Below are 20,276 nucleotides of genomic sequence, written 5' to 3' on the forward strand. Positions count from 1 at the left end.
TTCCTGTTTAGTTCCAGTTCCGCTTTTGAAGTACCGTTGCTTAAAATATTTAGTCCATGCTGCTGTGATCAAAATTGACAGGTTCATTAAAATTAGATTAGATGTCTAGAGACTAGCAATAGAATTCCTTTTGGACCGTAAAGTGCAAAATTTACATATGATCAGTTTGAAAAGAATGCCGTGGAGCAATGTTCGCATATTTCTAAAGCTCGCCTCCCAGCGATGCCAGCTCCTAAGTGTGGGCTCCAAACAGGAGGCGTCTGCTGGACACCGATCCGGATCCTTTGAATCGGACGTGCTGGCGAGTACTTCGAATGCCAGGCACTTGGAGTGCCTGTTCGCCAAGTGGATGAGGGACAATAGCTCGGTCAATGGAGTGGGTGATATCATTTCCTGTAGCTTAAATACCTATTATTATAACCCATTGATTTCGCAGACCTGGCAGAATTTCTTTAAGGGAATGGTTAAGGAATGGTCTCCCAGTCCTGACGGGAACCAAAAAGCTGGAGGAGATGTTCTTCCCTCGGTGAGGCTGGGTATCTTTAATATGCTTTGCATTCTTCAATTTCTTTAACTTAATTACAGATAGGAACCACTTCCCCAACAGATGCAGCGATTGTGGCTCCAGTTCTGGGAAGGAGTACAGCAGTTTCCTATTCGGCATTGGACACTTCGGAAGGGGACTCCAACAGTTGCGTGGCTCAGTCTCAAAAGCAGGACATCGGAGTGCTTTTACACTCATCGGAAATCAGGACTTCTGGGATATACGACGAGGAGAAATTGCCCACATTACCCAAGAAAGGCTGTTCAACAAACGGATCAAAAGTGGGCAGCAAAGCTCATGGTTCGGTTTTAACCGGGATTCAAGTGGCACACAACATTTCTAGCAACTTGAACAGAAAAATGTCGCAGAAAAAGCATCCTGAGAAGCCAGAAAAACCAAATAAGGATAAAGAAATCCTGACGGGTTCCAGAAGAACCGGAAACTCACGCAACAACTTTCAAAAGAAATTCGGCTCATTCGAAACTTTTATGAAATTTTGGAAACACGCACATGCAGTGGACAAGTATAAGCGCCACGATGGCCCTGTAATGGTTGTGAAAAAGCGCTCAAAAGCTAATGCAAAGCCAACGAACGTAATGTACTTTAAACATTATTACGAAAAAGGTGCTAGCCGAAGAAAGGGAAAGTTTAATAAAACCAAAACCAATAAAGAAGAGAAAACGACTTCAAAAACGGATAAAGATAGCACCAATAAGAAATCAGCTCAGAACCCTCAATCAGATCCGGAAACCATGCATGCTTCAAAACACAACGGCAATACGTATAAGACCCTTGAAGAACTGATCAACGATATCGGTGCCACCGCCTTAAATGATAACTTGACCGCAACGACTGAGCAGGAGAAAACCAAGAAAGTCATTAAAACACCCAAACTGTTAAAAAATACTCCTAAAAAGAAGCCAACAGATTTCACAACGGCACTAAGGGTTTTTAAACCCGAAGAGAGGGGTATCCCAAAATCAAATGTTAAGCCGAGCTCGAATTTCAAACCCAAGGCTTTTTCCAAGTCGAAGAAAACGAAATTAAATAAACCGAAAGCGGAAAAATTCATTCCTTTGAGGGTGTTCAATGGCCCAAAGGTGGATGAAGATAAATCGTGGATATATTGGGATGAGTTAGCAGTGAAAAGTCTGCGCAAACCAAGTCAAGACACAGAGACTAGCACTTTAAAACCAAAAAGCGGTAATGATTTAAAGTCCTCAAAAACCCCTCAGCCTCTGAAACCCAAGAAATAAGATGGGCAACCTCTCGATCCCTCGAAACGAAACTGACCGATCGAATCTCAGCATGTCTTGCCAGAAGTGGTTCACCACTACCAATTTGAGTTGAACTCACAAGTTTCTCGGTCTTCGGTTGGAAGGGTTCCTAAGCACAAAATTCAAAATTTTACAGGTATTTCGGTAGACTCTTGTAGAAGATGAACCAATGTCGGCTGAGGAGCCTTGTGCGGGTCAGAAGGAGCCTGGCGCTGGGTCTGCGAGGAACTGACCACCACATCCTCGCCCGTCAGGCCCTCCGCACCATTCAAACGACCGCACAGGGGCGTGGTGTCCACGATCTGGACTCCTTCGCCAATGGATGCAGTGCCGCCTACATCGAAGGTCTCTATAACAAGTGGAAGCGCAATCCCAAGTCCGTTGATGAGGTGAGCCGTTTAACGACGTTCCTTTATTATTTATTTCATTGAATCTTTACCTAGTCCTGGAACGAGCTCTTCAGTGGCGACGATCGGACCACCGCCAAGAGACGTCCTCTTCCGGCATCGCACTTCCGGAAGTACAGACGTCCTCCGGTTGAAAGGACAGCGATTAAGGCTCGTTCGGGCGCGAGGACGGCTTCTGGCGGTGCATCTGCAGCTCCAGCCGCGCCTCCCAGCGACTGGAAGAACATTGATGACCACCACGTGATCCAGGCCATCATTCGGGCCTATCAATCGCGCGGTCATTTGGCCGCTGATCTGGATCCCTTGGGTATTGTTGGTCCTAAAAAGCATAAGTCGGTGGATGGAACACAGCGACATGCTGCCAGGGAGGTGCTCCGACAGCACTACTCCTACATATTTAGTAAGCTGAATGTTATGGCTAGTGGGTATCTATAACCGAATCCATATGCCTTTATCGCAGATGATCTCAATACCATGTTCAAGTTGCCCTCATCCACAATGATAGGCGGTGATCAGGAGTTCCTCACACTTAAGTAAGTTTCCAATAGATGCAACCCGTCGTGAAAATAATAAGTAACTTTCCCAACAGAGAGATCCTGGATCGCTTGGAGCGCATCTACTGCGGCCACATCGGAGTGGAGTACATGCAGATCACGTCGTTGACAAAGACCAACTGGATACGCGACCGTTTCGAGAAGCCTGGTGGGCTGGACTTGACCAAGGAGGAAAAGAAGCTCATCCTTGAGCGTCTCACTCGCTCGACGGGATTCGAAAACTTCCTGGCGAAGAAGTTTTCGTCGGAGAAGCGTTTCGGACTGGAGGGCTGCGACATCATGATACCCTGCATAAAGGAGGTGGTGGATCGGGCTACGAAGCAGGGCGTGGAGTCAATTTTAATTGGAATGGCACATCGAGGTCGCCTGAATGTCCTGGCCAACATTTGCCGCAAGCCCATTTCTGACATCCTGTCTCAGTTTCACGGCCTAAAGGCCACCGACTCCGGATCCGGGGACGTTAAGTACCATCTGGGGGTGTTTCAAGAGCGGCTCAACCGACAGACAAACCGTATGGTGCGCATCACCGTGGTGGCGAATCCCTCTCACTTGGAGCACGTCAACCCGGTGCTCCTAGGTAAAGCCCGGGCGGAGATGTTCCAGCGCGGAGACACGTGTGGCAGCAAGGTGATGCCCATCATCATCCATGGAGATGCCTCCTTCTCCGGGCAGGGCGTGGTCTACGAGTCAATGCACCTATCCGACCTGCCCAGCTACACCACCTACGGCACCATTCACATCGTCTCCAACAACCAGGTGGGCTTCACGACAGATCCGCGTTTCTCCCGCTCCTCGCGCTATTGCACGGACGTTGCCAAGGTGGTGAATGCTCCGATACTGCACGTGAACGCCGACGATCCGGAGGCTTGCATCCAGTGCGCTCGCATTGTCACCGACTACCGGACACGGTTCAGGAAGGACGTGGTCATTGACATAGTTGGCTACCGCCGCAACGGACACAACGAGGCGGATGAACCCATGTTCACCCAGCCGCTGATGTACCAGCGCATACGGAAACTGAAGCCATGCCTCCAGCTCTACGCGGAAAAGTTGATCAAGGAGGGCGTCGTCACGGACGGCGAGTTCAAGGCAATGGTGTCCAACTACGAAAAGATCTGCGAGGACGCTTGGACCAAGTCCAAGGCCGTCAAGAGCATAAAGGTGAGTAGTTTTGCTTTGGCTAATTGCGTCTTCTAACTGGCCATCTGGCACAGTACTCCTCCTGGATCGACTCTCCCTGGCCAGGATTCTTCGAGGGTCGCGATCGACTGAAACTATGCCCCACTGGCGTCAGCACGGACACCCTGAAAACGATTGGGGAAATGTTCTCGACTCCTCCGCCGTCGGAGCACAAGTTTGAGGCGCACAAGTGAGTACAGAATGACAAGGATTAGGTCGTGGGTTATATTGCTTACCATCCTGTCTAGGGGCATCCTCCGCATACTCGCCCAGCGCACGCAGATGGTGCAGGATAAAGTGGCGGACTGGTCGCTGGGCGAGGCCTTCGCCTTCGGCTCGCTCCTTAAGGAGGGCATCCATGTGCGACTATCCGGCCAGGATGTGGAGCGCGGCACCTTTTCGCACCGGCACCACGTACTGTACCACCAGACGGAGGACAAGGTGGTGTACAACTCACTGGATCACCTGTATCCCGACCAGGCGCACTACTCCGTTTGCAACAGCTCCCTCTCGGAGTGTGCGGTCCTCGGTTTCGAGCACGGCTACTCCATGGCCAGTCCCCATGCATTGGTCATTTGGGAGGGCCAGTTTGGGGACTTCTGCAACACGGCGCAGTGCATCATCGACACGTTCATAGCCAGCGGCGAGACCAAGTGGGTGCGCCAGTCCGGAGTCGTCATGTTGCTGCCACACAGCATGGAGGGCATGGGCCCGGAACACTCTTCCGGCCGGATGGAGCGCTTCCTGCAGATGAGCGACGACGATCCGGACGTGTATCCAGACACCTGCGACGCCGACTTTGTGGCTCGCCAGCTGATGAGCGTCAACTGGATTGTGACGAACCTCTCCACACCCGCGAATCTTTTCCACTGCTTGCGCCGGCAGGTGAATATGGGCTTCCGAAAGCCGCTGATAAACTTCTCGCCCAAGTCACTGCTCCGCCATCCGCTGGCGCGAAGTCCCTTCAAGGATTTCAATGAGTGCAGCTCCTTCCAGCGTCTCATCCCCGACAAGGGACCCGCCGGCAAGAAGCCCGAGGGCGTCAAGAAGCTGGTCTTCTGCTCGGGAAAGGTCTACTACGATCTCTTCAAGGAGCGCGACGATCACCAGCAGGTGGAGACGGTGGCCCTGGTGAGGGTGGAACAGGTGAGACAGCTACTCTTACATCGTCTCTCGTACATGCTAACCATGATTCCGCGAATCCCCCCAGCTCTGTCCCTTCCCCTACGACCTGATCAGCCAGCAGCTGGAGCTGTATCCGAAGGCGGAGTTGCTGTGGGCCCAGGAGGAGCACAAGAACAATGGCGGCTGGTTCTACGTGCAGCCACGTTTCGACACGGCGCTCCTCAAGAACGAAAAAGAATCGTAAGTCCCACATAGCTCACCGTCTCCCAAATGCCAAGGTGCAATGCCAGGCCTTGGGCCACTCCCCTTTGGGTGATTCAATTCAGGTGCGATTAGCGTTGACGCACCTTCAGAGTGTCAATCGGTGTTGGTGACGCCTCCTCTCGCATCGATCGACTCCCCAGATTCCGAGGTGGCAAGATGGCGGCGGGCTGCGTCATGGTGATGGCGATTAGCGATGGTGACACCCGATCCAAAAGCATGCCAACCGCAGAGGTTTTCGCTTTGATACCCAGTGTTTGTCGCGCAGGAAGGGGTATACCTATTTGAATAGTCTATCCAAAGATGTAATATTTCTATCCCAAACTGGGAAACAGTTCTTTTTGAATCCTCGTCAAAAACTTTCAAGTACTAATTCACTTGCCTTAAGTAGAGTAAGTTATGTGGTACTTAGTCAAAGTGCTAGGCACTAATCAGTGTCACTAGTTGAGTGTTGATTTTCTTTGGTAATCAAACGTGTGCCAAGGTTGTTCGGCCCCAAAGATATTTAGAAACATGCAGACCGCTTGTGTAAACTCTGCCAAATATATAGTTGTTTAGTCTTTGGCTGGTGTAACGCACTTGGCCTCGCCAGAGTTCATCTGGCGCCCCCGCAAGTTCGTTTCCCTGGTCAGGTGATTCTCCGACCTGATGGGCACAATAAATAAGGGCTACTTAGCTAGTAAATTATGCGGCTGTGTCGCTCTAAAACGATTAATTGCGCTCTGCTGAAGGCTCCAATAATTTGTGCAATTTGGCAACTGCGTTGTTAGTAATTGGCCCGGTCCGAACGACCTCGTTGCAGATCGCCGACAGTCATGTCGATGTGGGACATCGCATTGTGCTCGCAGAGAACTGGCGCAAGGAACTTGGCACAGACTCGCGGCGTTTGATACAGAATCCCCGCATTCCCGCATCCCTGAATACTCGCTTACCCGCCTTATAGACGACATAGATTATAGATATTGTATCTCGCCTCTCCACCAAAAACGTATTCGCATGCGGACCCAACAATGCTCCCTAATAACGCCAGTGCTGCGCTAGATTTCTGCGCTGATTTATGGAAAACAATATTGCCGCCCCAAAAGAAAACGTCTAGGGGAAATTCAAAATAATATTATGTAGGAAAGAGATATATGATTTCATGTGTAACCGCCCGCGAGGACTTTCTTCTCTGCACTTGAAATCTTTGATGTCGATGCTGCGGATGTTTCGGTCTTCATAAGTGTTCCCAACTATCGCTCAACTCGAAATTCCGAACATATAGAAATGAAATGTGCTTTGTTTCTCAATTGCTTCGTGCAAATATGTGCGTGCACTGGAAACAAAGGCTTGCAGATCTAAGCAATATCTTTCCTTTTGGTTTTGTAGCTTCTTTTCCATTTATACACCTGATTTAAATTGATTTATTATATTTACTTGACTTTTGATTAAGAAAAGTCGAGATGCACATTCTTTGTTTGCCTTTCGGAATAATTTATGCGACAGCAGACATGATGTGCGATTTCTTCCGGTGTACTCGTTACCAGACACACATAATGTCTTGATCGCACATATAGTACAGTGCTCGGTTGCCAGCCCCGAGAATTGAATGAAAATCCCGCCAGAGGCCTTAGGAATGTAGCATATTCGCAGGTCCGCGTCCACTATATGATGGCATGCCTCATTCCCAATCCCAATCCCATTCCGAATGCGATTCCCCTGCCGTTTCCCCCCGAGCGATATGTTCGTATATGTTTATGGGTGGCATGTGCTGCGATGTGTGTTTTCCGAGTTTCTTTGTTGTTTTTGTCAGCGCGAATTAAAATCTCAGATAATTGCGAGAGATTCTCGCTAAGAATTCCTATAGCGCCGAGCCAAACGCCTTGACAATCAATTATGAGAAATGTCCGATGATCTTGGGCGGAATGTTTTTGTTTCGTTTTCTATATATACATATACATATATATACATATATCTAATGCAGGCCACTGCACGCCAAATCCCGCCAAAGTTTTATTAATGGCACGCATTGCTCTGCGAATATTTTGGGCACTTGGCTATATGGACATTGATGGAGTGGGTGGCATTTAATGGCGAGCGCTGATTGAGCTGTTTGCGCTGCCTGACCCTGGAGTTTTCCACTATTCATTCATTGGATTGGTCAGATTGGCCAGATAGGCTTTATAAATAAACCGGACAACGAGAATCGCGGGAAGCATCAATCGCCGACTGGCTAGCATCGGAATAAACAGATCCATAAAAGTTTTATGAGTAATTGGCTTTGGAGCGGCCCGAAATAGAAACGCCTCGCATAACTGAAATATTCTTCGCTTTATTTATCAGTAAATAGATTGTTTTTGTTTATAATTACACATACAGATTATACTTAGATGTAAACGAAGGCCTGGAATAAGTTACACTAAACACTAGGATATATATAACACTAGGCTACAAAGCTACTGCTCTCTACATAGTTATATGTACATATAGACTGAGACTGACTAGGACGAATCACTATAACGTAACTGAATGTCGAGTTGAGATCCTTAAAAAATTACCCCGCATGGCGGGCAATTTCTTAATGGCACTCAAAGATGGCTGCACACTGGACACCACTGGGTGGGTGGATTCGGTGGTGGATTCGGTGGTCTGCTGGTGCCTACACCATGTTCCATATGCTGTAGCTGGCCGCCCGGCGCTCCTCCTCGGCCACCTGCTCGTAGTCGATCTCCAGGTACTCCTTGGTGCCGAACCGCACCTTGCGCCCGGTGTACTTCTTGATGTAGCTGACGTGGGCGGGCACCTCCTTGCCCTCGATCTCCAGCTTGTACGAGATGCTCGTAATCCGCTCGAGCACTCGGCCGCGTTTCCAGCGCACCTGCGTCTTTCGGTAGCGCTCCGCGTAGAGCACCAGGTCACCGATCTTGTACTCCCTCACATGCAGGCAGGATTTGAGTTCTTTGACGGACTCGGGCTCGGGCTCCTCCGCGGGCGCCTCGGGCTCCTCCTCGTCATCCGTCACGTAGGCTATGGCCCGCTCGATGGTCTCCACCTCCGGGATGGCGGGCTCCTCGGGCTCCGGCTGCAGGAAGAATGTGTCGCCGACGGAGAGGCGGCGTTTCTGTCGCTTGATGATCACCTTCTTTTTGATCTTGCGCGGCTTCTTGGGCTCCGGCGCAGGCTCCACTTCAGGTTCCGGTGCGATCTCTTCAAGAACTTCGCTTTCGGCAGTTGTTTCCTCCACGGGAGCTGGCGCTTCGGGCTTCGGGCTATCCTCATCTGCAATCGGTGCCTTTTTCGCCTCCTCCTTTGGTTTCACTTGCTTCTTGGGCGGCGTGAGCTTGTTGATCCTGGAGGACAGCTCGTTGATCTTGTTCCTGTCGCGCAGTATGTTGCTCAGCTTGCTGGGGTCATTCTTCTCCTGCTTCTCCTGTTTCTCCTGCTTCTCGGGCTCCTTGTCAATGGAATTCTTGCGCACCAGCTTCTTCAGGTGCGTGGGCTTCTTCTTCACGAGCGCCTCCTGATTCTTGGCCACATCGTGGGGCTGCTCGACAGTCTCGATCTTGACGGGCTGCACCGGTCCGGCGAGTACTTTCAGCTCCGGCATGGTGGCTAGACTGTCGCCGGGAGGCGGCTGCTCTCCGGCTTTTGTAGCTTTGGCGGACGACTGTGCCCGCTGCTCTGGCGATGACTCTTCGTGCCTCAATGTCGCTGCTATTTGCGGCGCAATGTCAGCGCCGATGGCCACCTGTTGCGGCGTCGCTGGCACCAGCGCCTCCTGATCGATGGGTTCCTTGGACTCGGGCAATGGATCTTGGCTTGGGACTGCTGTTGCGGTTGCTGCCGGCACCACCAGCACCGTTTCACCCACCAACTCCGCTAGTTTCAGGCTGGCGCGTCTGCTTCGATCGCCTGCTGGCGCTTGATTGCCAATCGCCGGATCGGCATCGATCTCTGATTGTGCCGCTGGTGTTGCAGTTGTCGCCGGTGTTGCTGCTGCTGCAACTACAACTGCTGCTGTTCCTTGGTCGCTCTTGGCACTGGGCAACTTGGCTGGCACCGCGGTGACCTCTGGCGTAGCCAATTGTTCACTGGTGGCCGTCTCCTTCTCCTCGGCTATCGATGCCGTTTCCCTCGAGTTGCCAATGCAATCTTTTGTTGTCGATGATGCTGCTCTCGGGGATGTGGATGTGGATGTGGCTGTGCATGGGGCAGCCGTGTCGCCCATTAATTTCTGCTTCTTCTTGCGCTTGACAATCGCCTCCGAGTCGGAGGGTCGTCGCTGAGTGATGAGAACGTCGCTCTGCTCGACGGCCGGCTCCACCTTGATCTTGGATGGTTCCACGGCGGCGATCGAGGCCCGTCTGGGGTTCTTCACCTTCACGATGACTTTCTTCTTGGTCTTGGACGCTGGCGGCGATGTGGGTGACTCATCTGGCAGTGCCACTTCAATTGTTTCAGTTGGTTTGCCTTGGGACACATCTTTCGTTTTGTTTACTTCTGTGGTTTCCTGGGGTTCTGATTCCTTGGGAGTCGCTTCCTTGTGGCTGTCTCTGTTTGGAGAGACCCGCTTAATAGTTTCTTCCTTGGCAACTTGCTCCTTGGGGCTAACATCCTTGACAGGTTTGGACTTGAGTTCGCTCTGCACCTTGGCCAGAAACTCAATTTTGGCCTGGGTTTTGCTCTTCTCGGGTTGCTTGACTTCTTCTGCTGTCTTTGGTAGTTCCCCGTTTATTTTTGGCGGTTCTTCTTTTACCACTGAGATTTTGGGATCTCTTGATTCTTTAGCATTTGATTTGGAAACATCTTCCCCTAGTTGCACCTCATCTCGTGCAATATGTTCGATTATTTTCATAGGAAGTTTATCTTGTTTAGAATCCACATTATCATGATCCTTTCCTATTTTTCCATCCTGGTTTTCCAACTCTTTTGTTACTTCTTTTTTGCTGACATCGATATCCTTGCTCATATCCTTTTCCTTCGTTTTCATTTCTTGGCTTGCATTGAGTGGCTGCCTTCCACCTGCTCGGACTTCCCGTTCTACTGAATCTTCCAAGAGCTCCCTAGCAAACGGGGTCTGTTCTCTCTGCACCTTAGTTTCCTTAGCTTGTTCATTAGTGGAATCCGCCTTTTCTTGCCGATTCCCTTTATCCTTGGAGGCATCTACCAGTTCTCCAGCAGCTTGTTCCTTTTCCTCCTCGGCCTCATCGAAGTAGCTGCGTCGTCGCACTTTCTTCACAAAGCGAAAGCTCACTGGAGCAGCTTGATCTCCACCTGGTGTCGACTGGGTCTGCTCCGCCGCAGATTCCGCCTCGCTCTCCGTGCTGTACTGCTTGAGCACTCCCTTCACCTCGCTGAGAGCACCGGAGATCCTGGCCTTGAGCTTGTTCAGTCGCTCGATCACATCCTCGGGCTTCTCCTCCACGGAATCCTGGGAGCGAACGCGTCGCTGGCGCCGCAGACGTGTCCTTTCGGGTAGCACTGAATCCACATCGACGGAGGAGGTGCTGTCGCGGCTGATGGAGTTGCGCTTTATGTCGCCCAGCAGCGGAGCATGGGTAGCGGGAGCACTTGACTCCACATTGCGTATACGACTCGTGGCACCCAGTCTGGTGACTGGCGACTCCGGACGCGGACTCCTGCTGGGCAGTGCTGGACTGGCTGTCTTCATCTCGTACTTCATCTCGCTGGGCTGCTGCTGCTCTATGGCGCTAGTATTGTTGTTGTCATCCGCCTGCTCCGTCGGCTGATCCAGTTGCTCGGCGGGATAAGCCTCGACCGTTTCTGTCTCCCGCTCCTCGCTGACTTTGCTCACGGTCATGTCCGCTCCGGCGGCCGCCTCGCTCCAAAGGTTACCCGTCTCCGGATGGCCACAGATCAGTTCGATGGCTTCGGTCAATAGGTCGAGCAGCTCCCAGTCCCAGTCCCAGTCCCAATCCCAGTTCCTCTCGGCGAGGAAGACGCGCACGGAGCTTTTCAGTAATTCTATATTTGGCAGAGTTCGATTCGCGTTCGGATTTGGATTCGGGTTCGGATTTTGGTTCCGCTCGCGGGTCAGTTGCCGACCGAGATCCACGTCCACTTGCTCTGGCGACGATTCGCGGGCGTCTGAGAGATCGCCGGACTGCTGGTGGTTGCTATTCCGATTTAGATTCTGATTTTGGTGCTGCTGCTGCTGGCGATGGTGATGGTGATGCCGTTGCCCATAGCCATCTATTGTCTGCTCCCTGGCCAAACATATTGACTGCTGCTCGCGATCTCTCATATTCGCCTCATTATGATCTTCGGCCTTCTCTAATTTGCTTTGCTCGCATATTTCGCGTTTATTTTTGGCCACATCCATGGCGTCGTCGTTGGTTTTGTGGTCGTGTCGCCGCTGGCCGAAGGCGTCATTAAGATTTTCCGCCTGTTGATGCTCGATTTCCCTTGCCACGTTCAAGTTTAATGCGAATGCGAATGCTTCTGCCTCTGCCTCTGCCGCCGCCGTCTGCTCCTCGGCCTCGAGTTCATTATCAAGCATCGGCGGCACCTTATGTACACCAGCTCCTCCTCCTCCACCTGCGCCATTTATTTCGTCTATTTTGTCTATTTCGGTGACTTTGTCGAGGCCCGGCTGCGTCATTGTTGTTGTGCCGGCGGTGGGTGGATGTGGATGTGGATGAGGGTATGTGGGGCCATCTTCAGTCATTGCTCGATAATTGGGAAAGCTAACAAATCGTTTTTTAATTATGGGAAATTCCTGGGGCGCCTGCTCAACGGGTGAGCTGGCCACCTGTCCGCGTCGGGTCATGGTGGTGCTCATTTCTGGGAAATGGCCGTCGGAATTCTTGCGCGGCAATTGCAGCAGTCTGGGAAAGTTCATCTCCCACGGGGCGTATACTTGATGTATGGGAAACCGTGCTGTGTACGGTGCGTATACTTGATATGGGCAGACTAGTTGAGATTCGCTTAAAATTGTGTGGATCTCTGCTTCATTCTGGCTCTTGAAAGCTACATCCCATATATACAAGGGAAATCCTTGGCTGATCCTTGAATTCAGATGCAAGGGAAACTTTCCTGTCTCTGTTGGTTGGTAGTATGGCTGGCAGACTCCCATGTTCCGGCTTCCACACGAGTGATTCATGGGGAAGCTGCTCGGCCAAGTGATTCCTGGCCCAACCGGAAATTGCCCTGCCATTCCGAGCACTTCCGGCGCCGCCTTTGACCAACAAAACACGGCTGACTCAGCGCCCTGATTTGCGATGCCATCAACAAGCCACTGCGAATTATGAATATTATTATTATTAGCCGCTGCCTGTGACATTAATGTCGTCTGCTCCTCTGCCTCCGCCTTCCCCGATTCCGCTGGCAAATCCGACTGCTGCGTGTTTGTCATCTTGTGGGCGTGGCCGTGGAACTTGCTCTCCTGCTGACCTATTGTCGTGGGCAACACGCGACCAAAGCGGGCTTACTCCACCGATCACTATCGACTATGTTTCACTCAACACGTTGCAAGCGAAACTGGCGCAATCCGTCGGCGGATGCACCGTGATCCGTCTATCTCAATCCGTTCCCAGTGGCTGCGCCTCGCTGGCAACCATCCGATCATTGATCAGTCTGCAATCTATGTAATCGTGCGGCGTCTGATGAGCAGAATTAATAGGCCTCGAATTGATAATGCCCTGTAGATGGGTATTTATAGTGGTTGTTTTCAAATCACCTAAATAAATCTGTTCAAAACATTTCTAAACATAATTTTATTATCTTGGCAGTGTTTAAATATATGCTATTCGTTTATGAAAATAATCACCGCTTCCCTCTACTCAGCAATTAGTAGATATCTATGAATGTTTTGATAGGTCTGGATGAAATTTATAATAACCTGCTAGTTCTATCTTAGCCAAGTAAAATAACTATGTCTGGTTTTTCCTATGTATACTTTGTTCCTGTAAGTCTTCTCTTGAATCAACTACAGGGCATATCCATGTTGATAGATCTTGTAAGACAATAGAAATCAAAGTTTGGTCAGGAGAGGTCGCGCGTGTTTTTCTGATGCTGGGCAGACCGAGGAGCGCTCTTGTAGCCGTCTATATGCACATAGGGTCTATGCTATATAGCCTAAATATATATGTCAGCTTGCCAAATTGCTTTTTTGCGGGCCACAAAAAGAACGATAGGCAAAGAGACCGAATAAAAATCAGCTCGCCTCGCCCACCGACAATGCTATTGTTTAAATAGATCACTGAGCACGGCGCTATTTGCGTGACGTGGGGCAATACTGGGTGTCCATTAAGGAGTTCTAATCCCATTCTGTTTTTTTCTTGCAGCCGCTGCATCTCCTACCGCGGACGACCGCCCAGCTCCTCGCCAGCGACGGGCAACAAGGTGCAGCACTACTCCGAGTACAAGGCCCTGATCAAGAGCGTCTTTGGAGAGCTGACCCCGGAGAACAAGAAGCGTCTCGAGGAGCAGATTAAGAAGCAGCAAGCCAAGGCCAAGGCGGACGCCCAATCGAAACCCAGCACTAAGCCACCATCCACTCCACCGAAGGGCGGCTCTTCGCCACCACCAGGTAAGGGCGGCTCTTCGCCACCACCAGGTAAGGGCGGATCTGGAGGAAAAAAGAGATCCGACTCGTCTCCATCTGCGTCTATAGCTCCTACAGGTCCACAACCCCGTAAGCCATTGATTAGTATGCCAAGTAGACCTCCAAGAGGGGGTAAGCAGAGATCCGGCTCGGCTCCAGCTCCTGATCTGGTTGATGAAGCTTCAGCTGCTCGGAATACGGAACCAAATTCTCCTGCTCACGATGGCGCGTCACCGTCAGCCTGGAAAAGATCGGGCTCGGCTCCGGCACCGAGCTTAGCTCCCAGGGCATCAGCCTCTCGGAGTCCATCGAGGGCACAGACTTATAGGAACCCACCATCACCTGCTCACGACGGAGCCGCGCCATCCACCAGGCAAGATTCCTCAGAGTTTATAAAACGCAGACCAGCAAAAGATTTCGGCAGTAGAAGTAGAACACAAAAAAATCCCGAGGAGTCGGAGCTGGACCCAACAAGACCAGAGCACTAGTCTAGATCCATTGCATTAACCTTAGTAAGTCCACCAATAAAGACAGGTAGCAGATACAGAAAGAATATAAATATAAAACTTTACTTGTAATATCAACAACTTTCGGAGGCGACGCCTCCATTGTCTTGTGCTCAGTACTTCCAAAAGTTTGGGTTCTGTTCCATGCGACGCTGGAAATTCGTATACCAGTTCTGGACGACGGAGAACGGCACGAAGGTCTCGCTCGAGATGGGCGGAATGTCTCTGGCTGCCACTCCGAAGCTGGAGGCGTAGTTGAAGAAGTTCTCCAGCATTCGCTGTCCAAACTGTTTGTTGTCGTTGGCAGTGGACTGAAAATAGGAAAAAGGGCATAACTATTGGTAAAATTAAGTGTATTAGGTAACTCAACTTACCACGGCTGGGGTCTGCTGGGCCACCGTTAGCTCGGGTTCGAGGGAAACTCCAATCTGTGCGATGTGTGAGATCTCCTGGCTGCCGAAGACCATCCCGTGGGCCTGGGCCTCCAGCTCGTGGCTCTTCTTCAGCTGGGCGATCTTGAAGATGGCGGAGGGCTTGTTGTTGTTTATGTGTCCCAGGTACTGCCATGTGGGTGCTGCATTCGCGTCTGGCCAGCTGAAGTATATCGCGGCGGAGGTGCCAACGGGCAGGGGCGATACGCCGGTGAGGAATACTACCAAGTAGTTGACGGATTCGATGTCGGGCACATTCACAAGCAGCTTAGTGGCGTCCACGGCCACAAAATCGGATTGGGGCAGGCGTCCAGAGACTATCAGACCAAACAGCGACATCTTCGAGCGGTGGACTGTTCCAGAATTCAGATATGCCGGCTTTCTTGGGGGAGGAGATAAATAGAGATGCGCGAGGTGAAATAGCTAATTAATAATTTCACTTCAAATGATGTACAGACACAGCCTACTAAGTATCTGAAATGGATATACTGGAGCATATTCGAACTTGTGTGCTTCATATTTTCAAACATTAAATGCTCCTAAATCAAATAAATATTTAAGTACATTTGATTTGAAATGGAACTAGTTCAGCTGATTGATGCCTGACATGCCATTCACAGCGATACGGCAACTCCAAACAGCTGACGCTGCCATGCGAATGCTGATATCGTAGCAAAAACACAGGGACGGTGCAAAAGAAGCGGGATTTTATTTTGTTTTCGGCTGTCAATTGAGTAATGGCCGGACTCCTTCACCTGACCAAGCAGTGCAGCATCCATCTACCCGCCCACTTGGGACGCGCGAAATGCTACTCACTCGCTAAGGGACCGGTTACCCACGTGCAGGCAAGAGTGGTGAGTGCTCCGCTTCTAGACCCATTTCAAGGCCACCTGCCAGACTATCTAGACTAGATTACGATTTCGTAATTAGGCGTAAAATACGCAATGAATTGGCGGTTTGATTGAGTGGGGATCACCAGCAATCGGCGGGGAAAATAGTCTGCGTGTGCGTTGTTTTGGTCTTTCTATCTCTTCCATCCGATCAATCCTGAATTAATGCACCACGCTCTGGCTTATTTCGTTGCAGCAAGCATAGAGTTAGACCAAAACAGCGCACACACAGACTTGGAGGATCGGTCAGGGACTGGGGACAATGGGTCGCACGCAGCGTCGCCGGCATCAGAGGGCCAAGAAGTCTGACGGGGACTCGTGTTCCCTGCACGATCTCTACATTCATCTGCACTCCGTTGGCTGGCAGAACCACACACACTTGTCGGCCCAAAACTATGAACAGACAGGTCGCGGACTGTGCTCTAAACAGGACACCTTTACTGCGGAGGATGAGCTTATTCGCCTGCCAGTTGGCTGTCTCATAAGCATTGCGACTCTGGAGTCGGATGTGCCATTCAAAAGTCTCTTCAACAAGGAGCTATTCGACAAGGACTCGAGAATTTCCTTTCAGGCACTGGTCGCCTGTTTCATCTTGTACCACAAGCACCTGCAGGAGTGCTCACTAGGAACTTGCTCCTCTCCTTACTCTGCATATTTGGACACCCTGCCTAGGGGCTACTCCACTCCGTATTTCTGCTCCATACCCGAGCTGCAGTGTCTGCCAGAATCACTCCTAGAGCGAACCGTGGCCCAAAACCGCCAAATAAGGGGTTACTTTGAAATAATTAAGAACCTTGTACTCAACTGCGATTGCTGTGCGAAGAGCTATGGCCAGGAGGTTTGGACACTCGCAGACTTCAAGTGGGCCTATTTCACTGTGAACACCAGAAGCGTCCACCTCAGTTCCCGCTTTCTGAAGAAGCAGAGCAACTACTTTCAGCCGCTTATCAGTGGCGGCACCAACTTGGCATTGGCTCCGTTCCTGGACCTCTTCAACCACTCGGATAGTGTGCAAATCACGGCGGAGATTGAGGGTCCTGACTACGTCCTTACACTGAAATCTCTACCATTTGCCGAGACCAAACCGTATGATCAATTGTTCATCAGCTACGGTGCTTTGTCCAACTTTAAGCTATTGACGGAATACGGCTTTTGGCTACGAGAAAATAAGCACGATTACTTTGAAGTATCCCTACTGGACATTGAGCACATGATCAAGCACAACAAGGAGCTATCTACGCAAACCTTTCACCGGAACATCTTTAAATTCATCAGGGAGCACAATCTGCACGATCAGATGTTCGTGCACATCGACGAAGGCTGCTCTCACAACCTACGGGTGGTGCTGCACCTGATCTTCAAGCAGCAGGCCTACTTTCCCAACATCCTCAACCAGATCGCCTTTGGAGACGCCGAGCAGTTAAAGGATGTGCAGCCAGAGCTGTCATACCTCGTGGCCTATAAAATAAAGGAATACGAGATTTTTGGCGGAGAGCTAGATAAGCTTCCCCAACTGACGGAAAGTGGTGCAGTGGCACGGTCTTACCTCCAGGAGTGTATCCGCTACCTCGTTGACTTCCGATTGGCGCATCTAGCTGAATAGTAGCTAGCTAGGTTTTGTTTTTCAAGAATAGAATAGGAATAGGTATCTTTAAATTAATGATAATAACTATTGAAGAAAAACTAATAAGTTTATATTCTATGAAGCTTTTGCATTTTTATAATAAACCACAGAAAACTCGAAACTTTATTTCGTAATTCAAACCTTTCAGCTGTACTCTTCGCTGACCAAGGTTGATGATCAGAACAGCAGCGATGTCAAGCGGAAGAAGATAACCCCGTTTACGCCCACGCCGGGCAGCAAGCTTCTGGGTGGAGTGTTCGGCAAGAAGGCCAAAGGTAGGTGCCGCGGCAGAACTTCAGTTAGCCAGTAACTAACCAATGCCTGACCACCCAAAGTAATACGGCACACCTGCAGATACGCAGGCTTTTCATTTAGTACTAGCCTCTCACGCTTCTTTCTATTGACTAACCCAAATTTGATTTTGTTTTGTGGACCGAGTACGTGCGTCCGTTTGTTTCTTTGTTTGTTTGTGCGCTTGTTGTGTTGAGCGCCTGTCTGAATTTGGCTGCATCCAAGTGAATTCAATGCAGGTGGAGCCCCAGCAGCGGCAGCAGCAAAAACAACAACGCTACAGCGGCAGCGACCTTACCGCCCACAACAACAGCAATCACGACTATGTCATGTTCATATAGGGGGCGGCAACGATGGTGGCTCGGGACTGGGCAAGCTGGACGCGCCGGAGGTCACCTCCAAGGATATGCTGCGTGCCATGATGGCCTACATCTGGCCCAAGGAAGATCCAATGGTGCGAAAGCGGTATGTTCATCTGACCAAGACTAAGAATACTTTGATACTTATTATTTTCTCATTTGACAGAGTGGGTATTTCCCTGGGTCTGTTGGCTGGCTCCAAGCTGCTGACCGTCTGCGTGCCCTTCTTGTTCAAAGGAGCTGTGGACACGATGACAACGCTGAACATGGACACTGCCCCGGATGCAGTCCTCTCCGCAGCCACTGCCCTGATGCTGGGATGTAAGTTTATGACCCAAAGTTCCCTATTACTATAAATATTAACTGTCTTATTCACGTAGATGGCATTGCAAGAGCCAGTGCGGCGGGCTTTAACGAGTTGCGGAATGCAGTGTTTGCCAAGGTGGCCCACCACTCGATCCGGAAGATCGCCAGCAATGTGTTCCTGCATCTGCACAACCTGGATCTGGCCTTCCATCTTAACAAACAAACTGGAGCTCTGTCAAAGACCATCGACCGAGGATCGAGAGGCATTAACTTTGTGCTTTCCGCCATGGTGTTCAACATAGTGCCCACAATCTTTGAGCTGGCCCTCGTGTCCAGTATCCTGGGAGTGAAGTGTGGCCTGGCCTTCGCTGGTGTCAGCATGGGCTGCGTGGGCATATACGCTGCCTACACTCTGAGTGTGACCCAGTGGCGCACCCAGTTCCGCGTCTTCATGAACCAGGCGGAGAACGAGGCGGGCAACAAGGCCGTGGACTCCCTGATCAACTACGAGACGGTCAAGTATTTTAACAACGAAAAGTACGAGGCGGGCTGCTACAACGAGGTGCTGAAGAAGTATGAGGCGGCCAGCTTGAAGACCAGCTCCAGTTTGGCCCTGCTGAACTTTGGCCAGAACGCCATATTTAGCAGCGCCCTAAGTTTGATTATGGTACTGGCCGCCAAGGAGATTGCCCAGGGCAACATGACGGTGGGAGATTTGGTGATGGTCAACGCCCTGCTCTTCCAGCTCTCGATCCCCCTCGGTTTCCTGGGCAGTGTTTACCGTGAGGTGCGACAGGCTTTGCTGGACATGCAGGCCATGTTCACATTGATGAACGTGGACAGCAGCATTCAGACGGCGGCCAATGCCCAGCCCCTGTTTGTGGACACCACCAACTCATCCATTGAGTTCCGCAACGTGAGCTTCGAGTACGAACCTGGCAAGCCCATTTTCCGGGATCTGTCCTTCACCATACCCGCCGGTAAAAATGTCGCCATTGTGGGCGGCTCTGGCTCAGGAAAATCGTCGATGGTGCGCCTTCTCTTCCGCTTCTTTGAGCCCAACTCTGGCAAAGTGTTGATCGGTGGCCAGGATATCAGCGCCGTAGACTTGGAGAGCCTGCGCAAGGTTATTGCCGTGGTGCCGCAGGATTCGGTGCTGTTCCACAACACCATAGAGCACAATATCCACTACGGCAACCTGTCCAAGTCACACGCGGAGGTGCAGAACGCTGCCCGTATGGCAGATTTGCATGACTCCATTATGAGCTGGCCAGGACAGTACTCCACTCAGGTTGGCGAGCGAGGATTAAAGCTATCCGGCGGCGAGAAACAGCGCGTTGCCATCGCTAGGGCCATACTGAAGAACACGCCCATTCTGATCTTCGACGAGGCAACCAGCAGTCTGGACTCGATCACTGAGCATGTGAGTTTTTGGACCGACTAAATCAAGTTCTTACCTTTCATAAACTGAATCGGATTTCTTCTTTTTGCAGAACATTCTGCAGGCTTTGACCCGCGCTACCTCAGGACGCACCAGCATTTGCATTGCCCACCGTCTCTCCACGGTCAAGGATGCGGACGAGATTCTGGTGCTCGAGAATGGACGTGTGGGTGAACGCGGCACCCACTCGGAGCTTTTGAGGCAGAATGGCCTGTATGCCCGCCTCTGGGAGACGCAGACGCAGCAGTTCGACCCGAGCCGGGGAAACAAGGAGGAGGCGGCGCGTGGCGTGGCGTAGACGACGCTCCTGGCCTATGTATGTGTTTGTTATAATGTTATAACCATCCCCTTCGTTTGGCCCTCCCTAGCCACTAAATTCACCGTAGAATCCTCCCGCCCCGGAGATTCGCTATTCATAGGTTTAAAGTATCATTTTGACGTTTGTAAATACAGCTGTAGATATGCGATAAGCGAAATTGGACGGGATGTGGTACAATATGGAACATTTATTATCAGTTTTATCACCCAAACATTCG

The 20,276-nt window shown here is 50.8% G+C and overlaps 6 protein-coding genes across 10 annotated transcripts; 4 read left to right on the forward strand and 2 right to left on the reverse strand.

Moving 5' to 3' along the window:
- The first annotated feature begins 53 nt into the window (after window positions 1-53).
- On the forward strand, window positions 54-1,987 carry LOC120450415. The gene is made up of 3 exons (XM_039633424.1): window positions 54-376; window positions 437-526; window positions 586-1,987. Exons 1-3 carry the CDS (start codon window positions 158-160, stop codon window positions 1,798-1,800), a joined length of 1,524 nt encoding a protein of 507 aa, XP_039489358.1. The 5' UTR covers window positions 54-157; the 3' UTR covers window positions 1,801-1,987.
- LOC120450411 (2-oxoglutarate dehydrogenase, mitochondrial) lies at window positions 1,976-17,619 on the forward strand. 4 transcript variants are annotated; one of them, XM_039633418.2, is made up of 9 exons: window positions 1,976-2,210; window positions 2,265-2,628; window positions 2,689-2,761; window positions 2,818-3,943; window positions 3,997-4,151; window positions 4,210-5,107; window positions 5,172-5,326; window positions 13,633-13,904; window positions 17,492-17,619. In XM_039633418.2, the coding sequence occupies exons 1-9, from the start codon at window positions 1,983-1,985 to the stop codon at window positions 17,515-17,517; spliced, it is 3,297 nt and encodes a 1,098-aa protein (XP_039489352.1). In that variant the 5' UTR covers window positions 1,976-1,982; the 3' UTR covers window positions 17,518-17,619. The 4 variants fall into 4 exon arrangements, with proteins under 4 accessions (XP_039489352.1, XP_039489349.1, XP_039489350.1 ...); XM_039633415.2 differs by lacking the exon at window positions 17,492-17,619 and adding an exon at window positions 13,962-14,476; XM_039633416.2 differs by lacking the exon at window positions 17,492-17,619 and adding an exon at window positions 13,962-14,476 and having other exon boundaries at window positions 13,633-13,877.
- On the reverse strand, window positions 7,639-12,838 carry LOC120450409 (titin homolog). Its single transcript, XM_039633405.2, has one exon. The coding sequence runs from the start codon at window positions 12,699-12,701 to the stop codon at window positions 7,986-7,988; it is 4,716 nt and encodes a 1,571-aa protein (XP_039489339.1). The 5' UTR covers window positions 12,702-12,838; the 3' UTR covers window positions 7,639-7,985.
- On the reverse strand, window positions 14,435-15,301 carry LOC120450432 (protein OPI10 homolog). The gene is made up of 2 exons (XM_039633442.2): window positions 14,773-15,301; window positions 14,435-14,709 (listed from the first exon to the last, which is right to left on the reverse strand). Exons 1-2 carry the CDS (start codon window positions 15,166-15,168, stop codon window positions 14,512-14,514), a joined length of 594 nt encoding a protein of 197 aa, XP_039489376.1. The 5' UTR covers window positions 15,169-15,301; the 3' UTR covers window positions 14,435-14,511.
- Window positions 15,542-17,464, forward strand: LOC120450420 (SET domain-containing protein 4). Its single transcript, XM_039633426.1, has 2 exons — window positions 15,542-15,683; window positions 15,916-17,464. The coding sequence occupies exon 2, from the start codon at window positions 15,982-15,984 to the stop codon at window positions 17,320-17,322; it is 1,341 nt and encodes a 446-aa protein (XP_039489360.1). The 5' UTR covers window positions 15,542-15,683; window positions 15,916-15,981; the 3' UTR covers window positions 17,323-17,464.
- On the forward strand, window positions 15,545-20,221 carry LOC120450413 (iron-sulfur clusters transporter ABCB7, mitochondrial). 2 transcript variants are annotated; one of them, XM_039633420.2, is made up of 6 exons: window positions 15,545-15,683; window positions 17,492-17,618; window positions 17,874-18,099; window positions 18,160-18,314; window positions 18,374-19,722; window positions 19,793-20,221. In XM_039633420.2, exons 1-6 carry the CDS (start codon window positions 15,567-15,569, stop codon window positions 20,036-20,038), a joined length of 2,220 nt encoding a protein of 739 aa, XP_039489354.1. In that variant the 5' UTR covers window positions 15,545-15,566; the 3' UTR covers window positions 20,039-20,221. The 2 variants fall into 2 exon arrangements, with proteins under 2 accessions (XP_039489354.1, XP_039489355.1); XM_039633421.2 differs by having other exon boundaries at window positions 17,976-18,099.
- The last annotated feature ends 55 nt before the right edge of the window (window positions 20,222-20,276 follow it).

This window comes from Drosophila santomea, chromosome 3L (assembly GCF_016746245.2).
Source record: "Drosophila santomea strain STO CAGO 1482 chromosome 3L, Prin_Dsan_1.1, whole genome shotgun sequence".
Taxonomy (NCBI): Eukaryota; Metazoa; Arthropoda; class Insecta; order Diptera; family Drosophilidae; genus Drosophila; species Drosophila santomea.

What these genes read in the sequence shown, in the direction of transcription:
- LOC120450415 (XM_039633424.1), top strand. Translation starts at nt 158, where the DNA reads ATGATCAGTTTGAAAAGAATGCCGTGGAGCAATGTTCGCATATTTCTA. An exon ending in ACAATAGCTCGGTCAATGGA is followed by an intron (nt 377 to 436) that starts GTGGGTGATATC and finishes TTGATTTCGCAG; the next exon opens with ACCTGGCAGAATTTCTTTAA. An exon ending in GAGGAGATGTTCTTCCCTCG is followed by an intron (nt 527 to 585) that starts GTGAGGCTGGGT and finishes ACTTAATTACAG; the next exon opens with ATAGGAACCACTTCCCCAAC.
- LOC120450411 (XM_039633414.2), top strand. Translation starts at nt 1,983, where the DNA reads ATGAACCAATGTCGGCTGAGGAGCCTTGTGCGGGTCAGAAGGAGCCTG. An exon ending in ATCCCAAGTCCGTTGATGAG is followed by an intron (nt 2,211 to 2,264) that starts GTGAGCCGTTTA and finishes ATCTTTACCTAG; the next exon opens with TCCTGGAACGAGCTCTTCAG. An exon ending in CTCAAGAACGAAAAAGAATC is followed by an intron (nt 5,327 to 13,632) that starts GTAAGTCCCACA and finishes TTTTTCTTGCAG; the next exon opens with CCGCTGCATCTCCTACCGCG.
- LOC120450409 (XM_039633405.2), bottom strand. Translation starts at nt 12,701, where the DNA reads ATGACAAACACGCAGCAGTCGGATTTGCCAGCGGAATCGGGGAAGGCG.
- LOC120450432 (XM_039633442.2), bottom strand. Translation starts at nt 15,168, where the DNA reads ATGTCGCTGTTTGGTCTGATAGTCTCTGGACGCCTGCCCCAATCCGAT. An exon ending in CCCAGCAGACCCCAGCCGTG is followed by an intron (nt 14,710 to 14,772) that starts GTAAGTTGAGTT and finishes TCCTATTTTCAG; the next exon opens with TCCACTGCCAACGACAACAA.
- LOC120450413 (XM_039633420.2), top strand. Translation starts at nt 15,567, where the DNA reads ATGGCCGGACTCCTTCACCTGACCAAGCAGTGCAGCATCCATCTACCC. An exon ending in CCCACGTGCAGGCAAGAGTG is followed by an intron (nt 15,684 to 17,491) that starts GTGAGTGCTCCG and finishes CAAACCTTTCAG; the next exon opens with CTGTACTCTTCGCTGACCAA. An exon ending in GTTCGGCAAGAAGGCCAAAG is followed by an intron (nt 17,619 to 17,873) that starts GTAGGTGCCGCG and finishes AATTCAATGCAG; the next exon opens with GTGGAGCCCCAGCAGCGGCA.
- LOC120450420 (XM_039633426.1), top strand. Translation starts at nt 15,982, where the DNA reads ATGGGTCGCACGCAGCGTCGCCGGCATCAGAGGGCCAAGAAGTCTGAC.